This window comes from Balaenoptera physalus (assembly GCF_965194825.1).
Source record: "Balaenoptera physalus genome assembly, chromosome: 19".
Classification (NCBI taxonomy): Eukaryota; Metazoa; Chordata; class Mammalia; order Artiodactyla; family Balaenopteridae; genus Balaenoptera; species Balaenoptera physalus.
In genome coordinates, this window is record NC_138900.1 from 68,142,691 (window position 1) to 68,158,435 (window position 15,745).

The 15,745-nt window shown below is 56.8% G+C and overlaps 2 protein-coding genes and 1 long non-coding RNA gene across 6 annotated transcripts in view; 1 reads left to right on the plus strand and 2 right to left on the minus strand.

Moving 5' to 3' along the window:
* ZNF276 (zinc finger protein 276) overlaps positions 1 to 8,586 on the plus strand; it is a gene marked incomplete at its 5' end in the record, with an annotated part of 15,667 nt that extends 7,081 nt beyond the window's left edge. The window contains 7 exons of one of the 4 annotated variants that reach the window (XM_082438488.1): positions 551 to 629; positions 1,824 to 1,907; positions 6,200 to 6,310; positions 6,390 to 6,465; positions 6,637 to 6,754; positions 7,873 to 7,972; positions 8,040 to 8,586. In XM_082438488.1, coding sequence (XP_082294614.1) covers positions 551 to 629; positions 1,824 to 1,907; positions 6,200 to 6,310; positions 6,390 to 6,465; positions 6,637 to 6,754; positions 7,873 to 7,972; positions 8,040 to 8,280 — 809 coding nt within the window. In that variant the 3' untranslated portion in view covers positions 8,281 to 8,586. Of the gene's footprint in view, positions 1 to 550; positions 630 to 1,823; positions 1,908 to 6,199; positions 6,311 to 6,389; positions 6,466 to 6,636; positions 6,755 to 7,872; positions 7,973 to 8,039 lie in introns of those variants that run through there. The other 3 variants (XR_014256920.1, XR_014256921.1, XM_082438487.1) reach the window with 3 other exon arrangements.
* On the minus strand, positions 7,150 to 8,131 carry LOC309649042. The gene is made up of 2 exons (XR_014256922.1): positions 8,023 to 8,131; positions 7,150 to 7,692 (listed from the first exon to the last, which is right to left on the minus strand). It is a non-coding gene; the product is annotated as an uncharacterized lncRNA (long non-coding RNA).
* The window catches only part of FANCA (FA complementation group A), a 50,121-nt gene continuing 42,958 nt past the window's right edge, over positions 8,583 to 15,745 (minus strand). The window contains exons 32-43 of the mRNA XM_082438501.1: positions 14,567 to 14,730; positions 14,000 to 14,105; positions 13,110 to 13,166; positions 12,875 to 12,979; positions 12,094 to 12,206; positions 11,265 to 11,403; positions 10,290 to 10,352; positions 9,895 to 9,997; positions 9,427 to 9,502; positions 9,135 to 9,288; positions 8,905 to 8,997; positions 8,583 to 8,721 (exon numbers count right to left, since the gene is read on the minus strand). Coding sequence (XP_082294627.1) covers positions 8,614 to 8,721; positions 8,905 to 8,997; positions 9,135 to 9,288; positions 9,427 to 9,502; positions 9,895 to 9,997; positions 10,290 to 10,352; positions 11,265 to 11,403; positions 12,094 to 12,206; positions 12,875 to 12,979; positions 13,110 to 13,166; positions 14,000 to 14,105; positions 14,567 to 14,730 — 1,281 coding nt within the window. The 3' untranslated portion in view covers positions 8,583 to 8,613. The remainder of the gene's footprint in view (positions 8,722 to 8,904; positions 8,998 to 9,134; positions 9,289 to 9,426; positions 9,503 to 9,894; positions 9,998 to 10,289; positions 10,353 to 11,264; positions 11,404 to 12,093; positions 12,207 to 12,874; positions 12,980 to 13,109; positions 13,167 to 13,999; positions 14,106 to 14,566; positions 14,731 to 15,745) is intronic.

The window sequence follows — 15,745 nt, forward strand, 5'->3', positions numbered from 1 at the left end:
GGGCCCGATCCCACGGCACTGTGGGTTGGGCGCCGCTGTTCGCAGACGTCGTGTTAGGAGGGCCAGGCTGGCTTCCGGCCCGCGTCTCTCGGCCCCCATGTGGGCGCCTGTTGCCGTGTGGGCACCAGGCTGCCCCGTGTGCTGACCCTCAGCCACCGGACGGTTCAGAGTGAGGGCGACGCTCATGCTGGAGGGGAGAGACTTGTGCTGCACGGTTCTTAGAACTGCTTGGGTTTCTAAACTGTGTGCCTGCAGTACTCGGATAACAGTGATTTTTTTAAATGTCCCAAAACCTCCACAAAGTACAAGTCATCCCATCCCAAAGCGGCTGGATCCGAACCCCTGGGGAGGGGCTGGGCTTGCTGGTGTTGCTACTGTTGGCTCGACATGGGGGTGGCCCGGCGCTGGGGCCACCCCCATGTGGGGGATGGGTCGGGAGGTGAGTGACTTGGAGGCAGGGGGACCCCAGGCTCCCCGTCATCCTCACGGGGAGCGCCGCCTGGCCGTCTGGGGGTGACGGGTGACTGGAGTCTTGTTCTTTGTTTCTCAGGGCAGTTGGGTGAGAAGCAGGTTCCATCTCCAACCTCGGATGATCGGGTAAAAGACGAGTTCAGTGACCTTTCTGAGGGGTGAGAGAAGAGTGGGTTTACATAGCCTAAAATTCCTCCTTGGAAACCAAAGGCTGCCATCCCAGGGGCCGGCAGCCTGGGTCTCGGCTGGCCTCCCCCCTTTCTCTGTTGGGAGGAGGGGAGCGGCGGGGCGTGCTTCTAGGCTTCCGTTCCTGATTGGGGGCTCCTGGGTCCCCGGGGCACCTCAGACCTGATGGAGCTGCAGGGGGCCTGCCCAGGGTGGTGTGGGAGTCACTCTGCTCGGATGGGCCTCTGGCGGGTCCTTTGCTGCTGCCGCTTGTCTCGCCCTCCAAGGCCTGAGTTTTGAGCCAACCCCAGGCATGACTAGAACAGAAGCCAGCCTCTGGCCCTCTGTCATGATGTGTTGGTGACATGGGGGTGGAGGCTCCCTACAGGAGGACAAACCTTCCTGGAAGGGGCACCTGTTTGCTCCTGGGGCCACCCTCGGGCTCCAAGACCAAACCTCTCGGGATGGAGGCCGCACACCGGCCAGCCTTCCCACCCTGCCCTGCGAGCTCTGGCTGGACTGCAGATGCACTTTTGTCCAAACAAGTAGAAGGACAGCGTGATTTTGCTGCCAGTGACGGATGACCCAGGTGCTGGAGGAACCCCAACGTGTGCGCCACAAACTCCCCCGGGGTCAGGAGGCCTTGGCTGTTCCGTAGCCACCAGCCAGCCTTGGGCCTTTCTCCGTGGGGAGTGTGGCAGCTGGGCTCTGTCCGCTGCCCAGCAGAGCCTGTGTAGTGACTCACACTTCAGGGTAAAGGTTACAGACGCACAGATGTTTTTTTGGCCTTTGTGACCTTTGAGATGACTGACAGCTGACCTCTCATCTGGGCAGGTGCTCACAGTTACGGGGGTGAGGTGACATTCTAAAAGCCCACTTTCCTGAGAAGCCCACCTCTTGTGAGGGTCTTCACACCCTGCCTCGGGCCCCGGTAGAGAGGCTCTTTGGGAGTTCGGGGTCCTGGTGTCATGATGAGAAGTGTGGCTTACAGGGGATCGTCAGCTTGTGACCCTGGCTGGCGTGCCCTTTCTGTTAGGAGATGGGGCTGGAGACTTGGGAATTTTAGGCCTTTTGAGGAGAACTAAGACGTGCAGTGTGGGGATCCACGTGGTGTCTTTAGACAGGAAGGTTCACTGGCTCCGTCACCGGCCCCGGAGCTTCGCTAAAGGTTCTCTCTTCTTTCCTAGAGACTTCCTGAGTGAAGACGAAAATGACAAGAAGCAGAATACCCAGTCCTCAGACGAGTCCTTTGAGCCCTACCCGGAAAAGAAGTAAGGGGGACAGTGGTGCTGTAAGCTCGCGGGGTGTGGGAGGTGTCCAGTGGGTGACCTGGAGACGTGCGTCTGCCCGGGGGGGCAGGGGGGACTGGACGGAAGCTCGCCGCCCCTGTCTGCCTTGCTCAGCACATGCTTTCTGCTTCTCTGATGGCCTGACCTCCCCAGCTCAGCACAGTGTGGCTTCTGGGTGACCCGGGAGGACCTGCCCAGTTCAGCGCAGGGACCTGGCCTGGCATCACCCGGGGGGACAGCAGCCAGCTGTGCGAGGAGCCCTGTGGATGTGACCCCGCCACCCACCCGCGTCTGCCGTCGGCCCCACTTTGCCGGCTCATCATCTGCTCTCGGGTCCGCCTCTGGCACTGATTCCCGCGCCACTTCCTCGTTGAGGCAGCCTGCCCCCAGCAGGGCCTTGTGTTCTCTCTCCATTAGAACACCGGCTTGTGGCAGAGAAGGCCGATTTTCACTTGTGTGCCCAGGAACACCCCAAACACCTCCAGTTAGTAGATGCCCAGCCTGGGCCTCTGACATGGAACAAAATCACAGGAGCACCACACCATCAGCCAGGAAAGCACAGAACAAAACAGAGAAGCAAGCATGACTTCCTTTTCTCCTTTAAGTTCCCATGTGGGCTGTGGGTAGAGAGACAGGAGAGGAGGCGGCTCAGGAGATCCCAGTCAGGGTGCGGGGCTGGCTGAGTCACGAGCCCTCGAGCAGGCCTGAGTGGACAGACGCTGCCTGGGGCCAAGAGGGGGCGTCAGGCGGGCTAGGTTGGGGAGACCACATCTGCTTCCACGGCGCCGCCCGGGGCTGTGGCAGGAGCCCCCACTCCCCACCGTGAACTCCCTGAACCCACCTCTTATGTCCTGCTGCCCAGCAGGCCTGGGGCCACTGGTTTGGGGACAAGGACACCTGCGGTGTCCCTGGGTTTCCAGGAGGCCCCTGGGAGGGCACACAGACACATGCTGTAAGACAGGACACACAAGGTATGTGTTCAGAGGCCTGTGGGAGGTGGGACTGGGCGGCAGTGGGCTGGCGGAAGCTCTGGGCTCAGCCCTGACGGCCACTTGGTGCCTCAGGTGCCATGATATGAGTGCCAGCTGACGTCCTAGGATGGGGCCTCTGAGCAGCCGTGGTCCATGTGACCTTGCAGCAGACGTGCCTGTCGGGGTCCGCAGCCGGGCGGCAGGGGCCAGGGCTCCAGCAGGGAGCGGGAGAGAAGGAGCCTGAGCGGCGATGGGAAGGAAGGGTGCCGGCAGCCCCGCGTTGGGCGCTGTGGGCACGGTCCTCCTGCGTCTGCAGGGACCTCAACACCTCGTCCTTCAAGGACTCACCTGAGACACCCGTGGGCTCTCTGAAGCCTCCTGCTCTCAAGAAACGCGTGATCCTGTGCAAGCACTGGCTACGGTTCAGCTCTGACTGGGTGTCCAAGCCACACAGCAGAGGAGGAGGGTGGAGGCCAGGCCGGAAGAGTAGTTATTAGACAAAAGGAGAAGCAGCCTGTACAGTTGTCGAGAAGGTTCTTGTTAATACACTGTTTAAAGAGGAGGGCAGCTGTTTGTTTTTAATTGTGGTAAAATATACGTAAGAAAATTTACTGTTTCACCAGTTTTTAAAGCGTACAACTCAGTAGCATTTAAGTGCTTTCACGATGTTATGCAACTATCACCACTATTTCCAAATTTTTACTGTCCCAAACAGAAACTCTGTCCCCATGAAGCAACGACCTTCCCTCTCCTCCCCACAGGCCTTGGCAACTCCTAATCTAGGTATCCATTCTGGGCACTTCATACAAGTGCAATAACATGTTATGTGTCCTTTTGCTACGGGCTTCTTCCACTCAGAATAATGTTTTTGAAATTCATCCATGTTGTGATGTGTCAGTTTGATTCCTTTCTATGACTTGAGTAATATTCTATTGTAAAGGGACTTCCCTAGCAGTCTCGTGGTTAAGACTCCACTTTTCCACTGCAGTGGGCATGGGTTTGATCCCTGGCCAGGGAACTAAGATCCCGCATGTTGCATGATGTGGCCAAAAAAAAAAAAATTCTATCGTATGGATGGACCATGTTTTGTTGATCCATTCATCTGTCAAATTTTGGTTGTTGATACTTTTTTGGCTATTGTGAATCATGGTATAAAGGCTGTTGTAACAAGTATCTGTTTGAGACCCTGTTTTCAATTCTTTGGGTCATATGGTACTTCTTTAACTTTTTGGGGAACTGCCACAGTTTTCTACAGCAGCTGCACATTCTACATTTCCTACTAACAGTGTACAGGGGTTCTGATTTCTACACATCCTCACCAATATTTGTTATTTTCTGGGTGTGTGTTTGTGTTTTAATAGTCATCCTAATGGGTGTAAAGTGGTATCTCATTGTCATTTTGATTGGCATTTCCCTAGTGATGAGTGATGTAGAGCATCTTTTCACATGCTTGTATCTTCTTTGGAGAAATGTCTATTCACGTCCTTTGCGCACTTTTTAATTGAGTTGTTTGCTTTTTTGCCATTGAGTTGTATATTTTCTCCCTTTTCTCTCTTCATAGTGCCCTTTGGTGCACAAAAAATTATTTTGAAGTCCAATTTACCTGTTTTTACTTTTGTTGGCTGTGCTTTTGGTGTCATATTTAAGAGAAACCATTCCCAAATCTAAGGTCATAGAAGATTTACCCCTAAGAATTTTAGTTTTAGATCTTTGATCCATTTGAGTTAACTTCTACGTAGGGTGTGGGGTAGGGATCCAGCTCTTCTTTTGTACGTGGATATTCGGTTGTCCCAGCACCTTTTGTTGAAAAGACTGTCCTTTCCCCAGTGAGTGGTCTTGGCACCTTTGTCAAATCAGTTGGTTGTACTTGCAAGGGTTTATTCTGGTCTCTCAATTATTCAGTTGGTCTGTATGTCTGTCTTTGTGCCTGTACCACACAGTTTTGATTATTGTAGCTTTGTAGTAAATTTTGGAATCAGGAAGTTTGAACTCTCCAGCTTTGTTGTCTTTCAAAATTGTGTGGTTATTCAGTGTATCTTGAAATTCTATGTGAAAATTTGGGTTTTTTTTTTTTTTTTTTTGGTAAAAAAACACCATTGGGATTTTGATAGGGATTGAACGTATAGATTGCTTTGGGGGATTACTGCCATCTTTACAATCCATGGGTATGAGATATCTACTTATTTAGGTCTTTAACTTCTTTCAGCAGCATTTTGCAGTTTTCAGTGTACAAGTCTTTCACCTTGGTTAAGTTTATTCCTAAGTGTCTTATTCCTTTTGATGCTATTAAAAATGAATTGTTTTCTTAATTTCCTTTTTGGACTGTTCATTGTTAGTGTATAGAGATAGAACTGGTTTTTGTGTGTTGATTTTCTACCCCGCAATGTTGCTGAATTTATTTTTCTGTGTGGGTTCTTTAGGGTTTTCTACATATAAGATCATGACATCGTGAAGAGGTAATTTTCTTTCCTTTCTAATTTAGATCTTTTTTTTTTTTTTTTTTTTTTTTTTTTTGCCTAATTGCTGTGGCTAGGACTTCCAGTGTTCTGTTGAAAAGTGGTGAAAATGAGCATCTTTGTCTTGTTCCTGATCTCAGAGGAAAAGCTTTCAGTCTTTGACCACCGAGCATGGTGTCAGCTGTGGGCTTGTCGCTATGGCCCTAGAAGTTTCCTTCTATTCCTGACAGATTTCCTTAAACTCCTGGATCTAGAAAGAGAAGTGTGCATGTATCTTTAAGTCTTTGAAGGACACCACAGTGGGGGAAGTTGCTGTGTCTGGCCTGGTCCTCTGGGGCCTGCGAGACTGGCTGAAATGCAGGACCCCATACGTGTGGAGGACAAGGTCCTCACTGCCCAGGGGCTGCGGAGTGGGGGACGGCAGTGGGCGCAGAGCTCTCTCCTGGTTGCCGTGAGTCTCCCAGCAGGTTCCAGAAGAGTGGATCCTGACCTTTTTTCTAGCTTAACGATTGTCTTGTTGAGGGACTGACCCCCGAGTCTCCCCTGCCCCACCATTTTCCATGCTGTCTCTAAAATTATGGTGTTGATGTTTCAGAGAGGGAGTGAAAGCTGTCATGAAGGCCCACTGCTGTGTCCCGAGGGGGCAGTGCAGGGCCTCCACCTCCCTGAAGAGCTGTTCTAGCTCTGGTGGCCAAGGGTCAATTTGAGGGCCAGCCAGTCAGCACGGGGACTGAAGCAGGTTAGCCCTGGAGGCCCGAGGAGACCCACCTCCTGTTTGAAGAAAAACGAGCAGCGCATATGCTAACAATCAGAAACATCACCGACTGGTGTCCTCTTTTTCCCCCAGGGTCTCTGGTAAGAAGAGTGAAAGCAAAGAAGCCAAGAAGTCAGAAGAACCAAAAATTCGAAAGAAACCTGGGCCCAAGCCGGGCTGGAAGGGCAAGCCGCGCTGTGAGAGGTGAGGGGCCGGGCCGTGCAGCCCGTCGGGGCCGTGCAGCCCGTCGGGGCCGCGGCTCCACGTGTGCTCTGCATTGCAGGGAGGAGCTGCCCACCATCTACAAGTGTCCTCACCAGGGCTGCACGGCCGTGTATCGTGGGGCTGACGGCATGAAGGTGAGGGCCCCGGCCCGTGGGGAAGTGGGGGAGGCCGGACAGGCCCGCAGTGCTGGGATCTGTTCCTCTGGGGAGAGGAGGGTGCTGAGCAGGGCCTGTGGGAGGAGGCACGTGCTGTGACCAGGGGTGTCGGCCAGGCCGAGGCACTCAGGTCCCCGGTCCCTCCTGTAGAAGCACATCAAGGAGCACCACGAGGAGGTCCGGGAGAGGCCCTGCCCGCACCCCGGCTGCAACAAGGTGTTCATGATCGACCGCTACCTGCAGCGCCACGTCAAGCTCATCCACACAGGTGCGTCCCCCCACCCACCCCCATGGACAGGGCTGCCTCCTGGGAAACTGGCGCCAAAGAATCCTGGTACCTCTCTGTGGGTTTGTCATGTTTTTTTAAATCATTACTAAGAAAATAACGTGTGCTTTTTGGATTATAAAAGTGACCCGCATCCACTGTAGAAACTGGGGGAGGAAGCACAGTGAAGACAGTGCCCTGGTCATCACCGCCCCCTTCTCTCTCTCAACACGCGTTCATACCTTGGAATCGTTCGTGCCTGGTGCACATCGTCGCTGCTTCTGCGCAGAAGGCAGCTCTCCCAAACCACACCCCCTTCTAGATAGATTTGTTACATCTGTGTCTATCCCTAAGAGAGAGTTTTTTGTTTCGAACTTTGTAAAAATGATTTACTTCACTCAGATTTGACCGTTTAATTGTTGGCGCACATTTACTTGTTGGTTCCACAGCGAAACAGACAGTTTTCCTGTGTTTTTTGCTCCAAGTGTTCTTGTCTGTGTCTTCTAACGAACACAGTAATTCTCTTGGGTTGGGTCAAGTTGTTCTCAGTCTGGATGCCAGTGGTCGTGACCACAAGCAGTTTTTGGTTTTAACACAGAAGAGGCTAGATCGGGTGCTGTCGGGACGGCTGCCCCTAGTGAGGGAGGAGCCTGCCTGGGAGGCTGGTTCAGGTACTGGTAGATGAGCAGCGGGACGTGCAGTGACGCGGGGCGGGAAGCGCGTGGCAGCATGCCCCGCTGGCACGGCCCGCAGTGGAACCACTGGTGTGGGCGTGACGGTTCAAATTCTGTTCAAGAGCGTTAAGATTGCCTTTGCAGTGGGTACCCCGCAGTGGGCCCAGCGTGGCGGTGGGTCTTAAGAGTAGCAGCAACTGTGATCGGTCATCTATGAAACCTTACTGATTTGGCTTCCTCTAAAAATTTGTGCTCAAGGAAATCAGCCTAAAGGGCAAAAAACAGGCTCCAGATGAAATGTACACAGTAGTTGGAGAGGAAGCCGCAGCCAGGTGACAATTTCAGGCGGCACGGAGGGCTCTGTATCAGAGCTGTGTCACCTGTAAGGCACTCGGGCACCGAGGGGAGGGTGTCAGGGCCTGTGGTCACTGCCTCTCTGGTCCCCAGAGGTGCGGAACTATATCTGTGACGAGTGTGGGCAGACCTTCAAGCAGCGGAAGCACCTCCTGGTTCACCAGATGCGCCACTCAGGAGCCAAGCCCCTGCAGTAAGTGTGGGGGGCGGGGGGTTTCTCCCACCAGCGGTGCCCTGGCTCACCTGCCCCTGGCCCCCAGGTGCGAAGTCTGCGGGTTCCAGTGCCGGCAGCGGGCATCCCTGAAGTACCACATGACCAAGCACAAGGCCGAGACGGAGCTGGACTTCGCCTGCGACCAGTGCGGCCGGCGGTTCGAAAAGGCTCACAACCTCAACGTGCACATGTCCATGGTGCACCCCCTGACGCAGACCCCGGACAAGGCCCCGGAGCCTCCGCCTGGGCCCGTGGCGGGGCAGGCCGTGAAGGCTGAGCCCACCTGAGGGCACGCCCGCCCCTGAGCTCAGCGGGCAGTGACGGGGGTTCAAGCCTGACGGCACAGCTCTGCACCCCAACGAGCCCCCGCCCCGCATGCTGGGTGGCAGGGGCTCAGCACACAGCTCATGGGGCCTTGTGGCTTCTGCTCCGGGACCGGCAGTTTCTTCTCCTGTAAACAGAGTGACTTGGGGCCAGAGGCAGACTTCAAAGAATTGATTCCTCTTCCCCGCTGATGCAGTCGAGGTTTGTAACCCACATTTCAGGGCAACGAGAGCTCCACGTTACGCTTGTAATAAATTATTTACCGAGGAGCTGGGCTGTGCCCTGCGCAGATCCTGTCAGAAGAGACGGGGCTCCTGGCAGAGGTCAGGGTCCAGCACGGCCTGCTGCCTGCTGAGGAGGGCGGCACGCACTTCCGGGTCACAGTCCGCACTCGCGCCCAGCAGCTGCAAGAAAGCCCGTGTGCTGGGCCCGTGCTGCCCCACGGCCCCCAAACACACACCCAGGGCCCGGGGAGATGCCAAGTGCTGGACGCCGCATGCTCGTTTTCCCGAAGGTGTTCAGCACCCTCACAGTGAACAGTGATGGGGACTTAAAGACAGACAGCAAGGTGAGTATCTGGCCGTTACCTCTGCCACGTCTGAGAAGCTCCTTTTTGGGCACCGAGGTATTGACTGCAGCAGAAAAAGACGAGCATTTGTTATCAGGCTTACGGGGTCGCCCTGGAGAGAAAGACAGGCAGAGCCGCGGTCAGGGTGCCCACAGCTGCGTGCTGCGCCAGGAGGGGCTGCCCAGGCCGCAGGCCCCCAAGAGCTGGCCGCCCGGGTCCATCTGGAGACAGGCCTGGCCCTGCACCTGCCTGGGCCTGGAGCTCCCCACCGTGGGCCGGAGTCCAGACTGCACCAGTCTCCCCAGCCACGAAGAGGCCCACGAGCTTCAGGTACATGTTAACAGCAACGTGCAGGAAGGCATCTTCCTGGAGGAGGGCGTCCTTGTCAAAGTAGGACAGGAGGCTGAAGGCAGAGACGGACGTCAGGTGACCCGGACCTCACAGACCTCACTGAGGCTGGTGCAGGCAGCAGAGGAGCAGCCTTTCCCATCTCGAGGGAGCCCCGCCGCCCCTCCCCTGACCAGCAGGCCCCGGGGGTTACCTGTAGAAGGCGACCGGCAGCAGCCTGACCTGGTGGTCGGGGGCCAGGCGGAGGAGGGTGCGCCCCAGGCCGGCATCTGCAACACAGAGGGGCTCCGTCAGCAGCGCGGGTGCCTCCCTGCAGGGTCAGGGTCTTCACGGGCGTCGTGTGCCTGGTGACGCAGGGGTGATGTCCTCATGCTGCAGAGTAGAGCTTGGGGGCCGGGGTCCCTGGGATCCTCGATACGCCGCTAAATTATTTTGCTTAAATGAGTCTATATACTTACCAAGAACAAAAACTTGCAAAAATGAGTTTTCAAAGTGAGCCCCAAGGAGAGGCTCATGTTTAACCATCTGAAAGTTGCTTCTGAAGAGAAGGACTAAAGAACGAGGCCGCAGTCTGACCCTGCCGCCCCCTGTGCTCCCGGCAGAGGGCTGGGAACCAGGACAGACACAGGCAGGCCGGCCGGCCGGTCTCCGGATTTCTCACCCGCTTCCGTCAACTCAAAGAGCGGCAGCCAGGAAATCCTCTTCCTCTGCAGACACCCCAGGACCTCGGCACAGAAGTCCAGGGCCTTCAGGGAGCCAATGGCCTGTTACCCACAGAAGAAGAGGGAGAAGGACCCTAAGGTGACAAGTGTGCAAGGAAGAGGTGTCCACCTGGGGCCTCTGGACATAAGACACCAAGAGGCAGGCCAACGGCCTGGGGTTTTCTCTCCTGAGAAAGCCTTCGACACAAAGGTCCCAGGTGCCCCCCCCCCACCCCGCCACGAGACCCTAACTCAGGAGGTCTCGGGGGAGATGGGGACCCATGGTTTCAAGTGCCCTGGGGGGTCGTGCCAGCTGCTCGCCGCCCTGCCTATGGCGGCAGAGGGTCTGACCTACCTGCGGGGTCAGATGTGAAGAGAGCAGGCCCATCAAGGAAAAAAAAAACAGGAAAACCAACAGCTGCAAATAAAAACAGGTCCACTCGTAACATTAAACTACCTGTGCTCTGTTCCCTTAATAAACGAGGAAAGAACACATTCCTCATTAATTGAACATTTACAGGCCTAGGTTATAAATCTCTCGTAAGTGGATCTCCAGAGAAAGAAAATTTTCCAGTCACTCTTACAGAGAGAATTTAATGGGTTATAAACTGTTACTGCTTGGGGACCTGTCTCTGCTGATCCCCCAGGCCAGAGTGTGTGGAGGTGACAGTGGCCTGGAGGCTCTGGAGCCACTAAAATCCTTCCAGCAAAAACAACCTGAAAACCCTTAAAAATAGACTCTCCCTGGTAGTTTCTTACTTTAAATTATAATCACTAAAAACTCACAGCTCAGCAACTGTTCTCAGGCAGGTGTGTACGGCCTGAGCTACTGGGGGACCCTGGCTTTCACAGAACCAGGGGTTCAGCTGGAGGAGACACAGGGGAGCACGCCACAGCTCTGGGTAGGGGGCCCCGGGGGGGGGGGTCCCACAGCTCCCAGTGGGGCCACCAGCCTGCCATCTGAGCAGCCCTCTGTCCACCCTTGGTCTCTGCCAGCAGCTAACTGGGGTGCGGGTGCCTCGAGGCTATGAAACGGAAGGTCCCGCTGGACAGCTGACAGCCAGCCCTAACCCCCCACCCCGGGGTTGCGTTGATAAACAGGCCAAATAAAAGCACTTGAGAATGAAATGTAAAGTACCCTTTTTATCAGCAAACCTGAGAATCTAAGCCTTACTAAACCTACAAACCCAGTAAGTAAGTTTTTGCTTCCAAATAAAGTTACAAGCACCCCAAACTCTTGTCTGTCCTTGAAAAGCACAGTGTGGTCAGAACCCTGAGAACCAGTGAGGCTGCTGGAAAAGGACACGCAGGGAAAGGATCTCATTCTTACCTCCTCTCCTTGGCTGTCCAGCTGCCCCAGCTCCCATTGGATGCTCTCCTTCCCAGCCCGTCGAATCACGAAGTGCAGGGCAGCCGCGCAGAGCCAGGCCGGGCCAGGTGCGGGGGGTGCCGCAAGCGGGGAGAGGACGCTGCCACAGACAGAGGTGTGTGTCACAAGAGCCCCCAGCCCGTCACAGCCAGAACCCAAAGCACAGCCCCCCCAGCCCCACAACCAGTCTCCACAGGCTGGTCCTTGGCTGTCAACATGCCCCTCTGCCCCGGACACAGGAAGTGGTATGCCTGGCGGGGGCGCCTGGTCCCAGCAGCCTCAGCTTTGCAAGGAGTCCTCCCCCCAGAGTCCGCACCCGCCTTCCACTCAGCCCCCGCTCCGACTGCAGTGTGATGTTCATGGTTCTCCAGCAGGTTAAAACTGGGCCAAAAGTTAAAAATGGAATATAATGCAGTGACTTAAAAAAGTTCTCTGCTCTTGCAGGATTAGACTCAGTGGGCAGACTTGCTTTTCTCGTTTTCTGAGATTTCGAGCATCCCTGACCCTTGTGGGGGGACACAGGTGCCTCGGATAAAAACGGGTCACAAAGGAAGATGTAGGGAGGCTGGATGGGGCCAGCAATCCCTGCTGTGACCTCCGAGGACAGCACCCACTCGGATGTGAGAGGAGACGGGCAGGTGGACCCCGGACGCCAGTCTGACGGGAACGTGTCCGCTTGGCTCTGCTTCCCCCTTCCACACGTGGGCCTCACAGAGCCTCCCCAGGGCCCCCTCCAGCTCCCGAGACACCATGCACGTAACCTAGAGTGGGTCCCGCTGCCCGCACTCACCTCGCGGCAAAGTGCTGGGCCTCCTGCAGCCTCCGCAGCTCTGTAGGCAGCGGGCTCTGGGAGCATCTCCTCCACCGGTGGTGAAGCTCGGGCTCCAGGTGCGGCCACCACAGCTCACGGGAGAGAACGGGCACCGACAGGTCAGTTCCCCCCCTCACCAAGAAGATCGGGAAGGCTCGGCTGACACTGGCGATCTGCGCGGGCAATGTCTGCCCGCAGGCCGACACCCCCAGAGCCTGTCTCCCGCTCATCAAGTGCTTCATAACCGCGAGGACAGCGTCTCATTTAAGGCCCAAAGCAGCTCTGTGAGGCACGCTCATCCTCATCCGCGGAGGACGCGGGATGCGGACAGAGGAGGGCCCGGTCCTTGGACGCCCCTGCTGAGCTGCAGAGCCGTGAGCCAGAGGCCACTGCCGCCCAGGGAGCTCAGCAGGGAACGCGCAGCGTCCTCCCTCCTGACAAAACCGAGAAGGGGTGAGAAAGCCCGCGTGGGAGCCCCACCCACGGATCGTCATGAGAAGGCCGGGCCAGCACGGGCTGGGGCGGCAGCCGGGCCAGCAGAGCAGCAGTCCCCGCTCAGCTCCAGTCAACACAGAGCAAGGAGGAGGAGCGTGAACGGCTCCGGGCACAGACAGACTCCTGAGGAGCCCCACCGCGACTCCTGTGGTCTGTCCCCACTGCTCCTGGTGCACCTTCCCCTGAACCACACTGCCAGGAAGCCCTAGGCGGACCCCCGGCTGCACCAGGTCCAGGAACACCCCTGAGAAGATGGGGAGCCTACCAGAGCAGAGGTCAGAAGCAAGGGGCACTGGGTCTGGCAGGCAGTCAGGGTCAGGTCGGCTGCCAGGGAGGGGTCTCTGCTTCGTGAACAGGCGTTGAGGAGCCCCTGCGGGAGGAGACACGCCCGCACGCAGGGTTTGCACGTGGACCCAGGCCCCAGGAGCTGCCACGCACGCAAGGGCCCAGCCCTGGGGTCTGAGCAGCGACGCCGGAGGGGCAGAGGGAAAGGAAATTACCCTGAAGAAGTGGGCCGTGATGTCGTGGGTCAGGGCGCCGTCGTGGGAGAAGTTTCTCTGCAAAACGGTAGAGGCCAGTGAGGAAGGCACGTGCAGGACAGGGCGGGCAGCTGCTGGAGGCTCCACCACGTAAGGACACACGGGAGGATGGCACCGCCATGGCCCACGGAGGGGTGGCTCCGTGCGGCTTCGCGTCCACCCCCATGCCCGCCAGCTGTGGCGCAAACCCCATGGGCCCAGGCGGGCGGGCCAGGTGCTGTCCCGCCGTGTCCTCACCTGGCTGCTTTCACAGGCCGTTCTCAAGGCTCGAAGGGAAACGGCCTTTAGAACGAACTTAAAGAAAATCTCATCTCATTTCTGCTGCTTCCCCAGTTACCCTTTAAAGTTGCACACAAACGAACAGAACCTCAGGTCAAGCTCTAGTTACGTGTGCATTTTTAAAAAGCGGGACCCCATCTTTGGTGTAGAAGCCGTTCCCCTGCAGTGGGCAGGGGAGCACTTATGCACGACCCTGACGAGAGCCAGGGCACCATCTGGCTTCCGTGCCCCCAAAAGAAACCGACGGAGGGGAGGCGAGGCGGGCAGGATGGTCTGCACGTGCGGGGCCCAAGGTGATCACCCTGGGGAAGGTTCCGTGAAGGAGTCGTGCTCCGGAGGACGGGGCTGCCCGGTCTCTAGCCTCGCAGGCCGGTGCCGAGCCAGGTGAGGGGCTCACCCGCGGCTCTGAGCGCCATGTCCACCCTCAGAGACCCGGCGTGGGCAGGCAGGACACGCACTGAGGCCGTTGGCTCCACGTGACCACGGATGCACTGGTGAGTTTTCCAGAGCCAGCCTGAGGTGCCCACGTGGCCCCTCGACCCCATACCCCAGCTCACTTGCCCTGCGCCTACCAGCTCCGAGTTGACCAAGTGGAAGAAGTCATCGCAGTCGGGGGCGGCCAGCTGCTCCAAGCGGGGGCTGCCGACAAGCATGGAGGGGGGCAGGCCGAGGAGGATGCTGGGAGGAGGGAGGCATGGACGGTGACCCCGAGAGCTACGCTCGGAGCGCAGCCAACCCTCCCAGCCCGCTCGGAACTGGCCCTGGTCTGCGGCCTGTTGCCCTGCTGGGCCCAAGGACACTCACTTTGTGTCCCCAAACCAGCTGTGAAGTTACACGATGACCAAGGGCGGGGAGCAGTGCGTTAAACAACCAGTTCACGAGACCGGGAAGGACATCACAGCTCAGCCGCAATGCAGTGAGGACCCTGAGCGCACATTCCACACGAGGTCTTTGAACTGAGGGGTTCCTGAAGCCCAGGAGGAGAACGTTCACCCCCAGGTGCTTTCACACCTCTAGACCCTGCTCTCCAGGGGACCCAGGGAAGATGCCGTCCCAGGCTGGGGCGGGGGCCAGAGACAAGTGACGAGTGGGAAGAGAACCCAAAGTGACGACAGACCCTAGGGCACGAGCCATGTTACCGTTTGCACATGAGCAGCTCCCGCTGTCGCTGCAGGCGGCTGGCCACGTCCCACCCTCGAGCCAGGGCCTGGAGGCGTCTGCAGAAAACTCCGAAGAGGAAGTGGCCCCGGGGAGCAGCATGGCCGAGGGGCGCTGGGCCCTGCTCCAGGTCAGCAGCCATCTCCTGGAGGAGAGCACGGCCAGAGGCAGAAATCCTGGGGCCTCTCACTCCCAGCAGGCCCCTGAGGTGGGGCCGGCAGAGTGAGTGCAACTAGCCTTTTCACTTGGAAATGACTGAACAACTGCAGGATTTTGCAAAAATGAAGAAAGAACAGTGCAAAGAATACCCTTCCCCAGACTCTCCATGGCTGACACTTTACCCGTTTATCACCTGCTCCCCTGTGCAGGTGGGTGTGTGTGCACAGCCTGAGGGTGAATCACGCAAGTGAGGTGCACACACGGCCTGCAGGCACACGTGCTGTCTCACCCCCCGACGCAGAGCACCCGTCCCCATCATCGCCCCGTCTCGTGTGACCCCAACCCCACGTCTCCCGCTGTGTCTGCCCTCACAGGTCACCTTCTTCTGCGTTCAGTTGTGACGGACATGGAGGACAAAAGTCAAGATGAGGGCTAGGGGGACTCGGGTCCTTTTTTTGTGGGATGTTTTACTCATTTTTAAGTAAATTTTCCCAGTGCTCCAGACCACATCCTCCATGATTTCTCTTTCATTCCCCACATGTTCTAAAGTCAGGCACTTTTTAAGAGTGACAGCGGGAACACCGAATCCCATACCACAGAATTGCACGTACACTTCCAAAGTTACAGACCCCCAGGGCACTCAGTGGGCGAGGATGCAGGATGGGGCCTTGCTCCGCACTCTGACCCCAGAGCTCACTCTCAAGAGATCCGGGGAGGGCAGGATGCTGACAGAAACGCACCTTTCATTTCAACATGAGAAACACGGTTTCTGCACTCTCCTAAAAGTGCTCCTGCCTTGGTGCCAAGTGACCTGGGAAACAGGAGCGTCTCCCAGCCTCCGATATCTGCAAACTCTTGATCCTCAGGCAAGTGGAGGGTTATTTATATCAATTCTCAGAGCCTGACCTCCCAATGCAGCACCAAGAGTTAAAAAGCAGAAAACAGGAGCAGCAACCATGTTACTACCAAAGTCAGTATTTTTACTTCCTGTTTTCAAATTT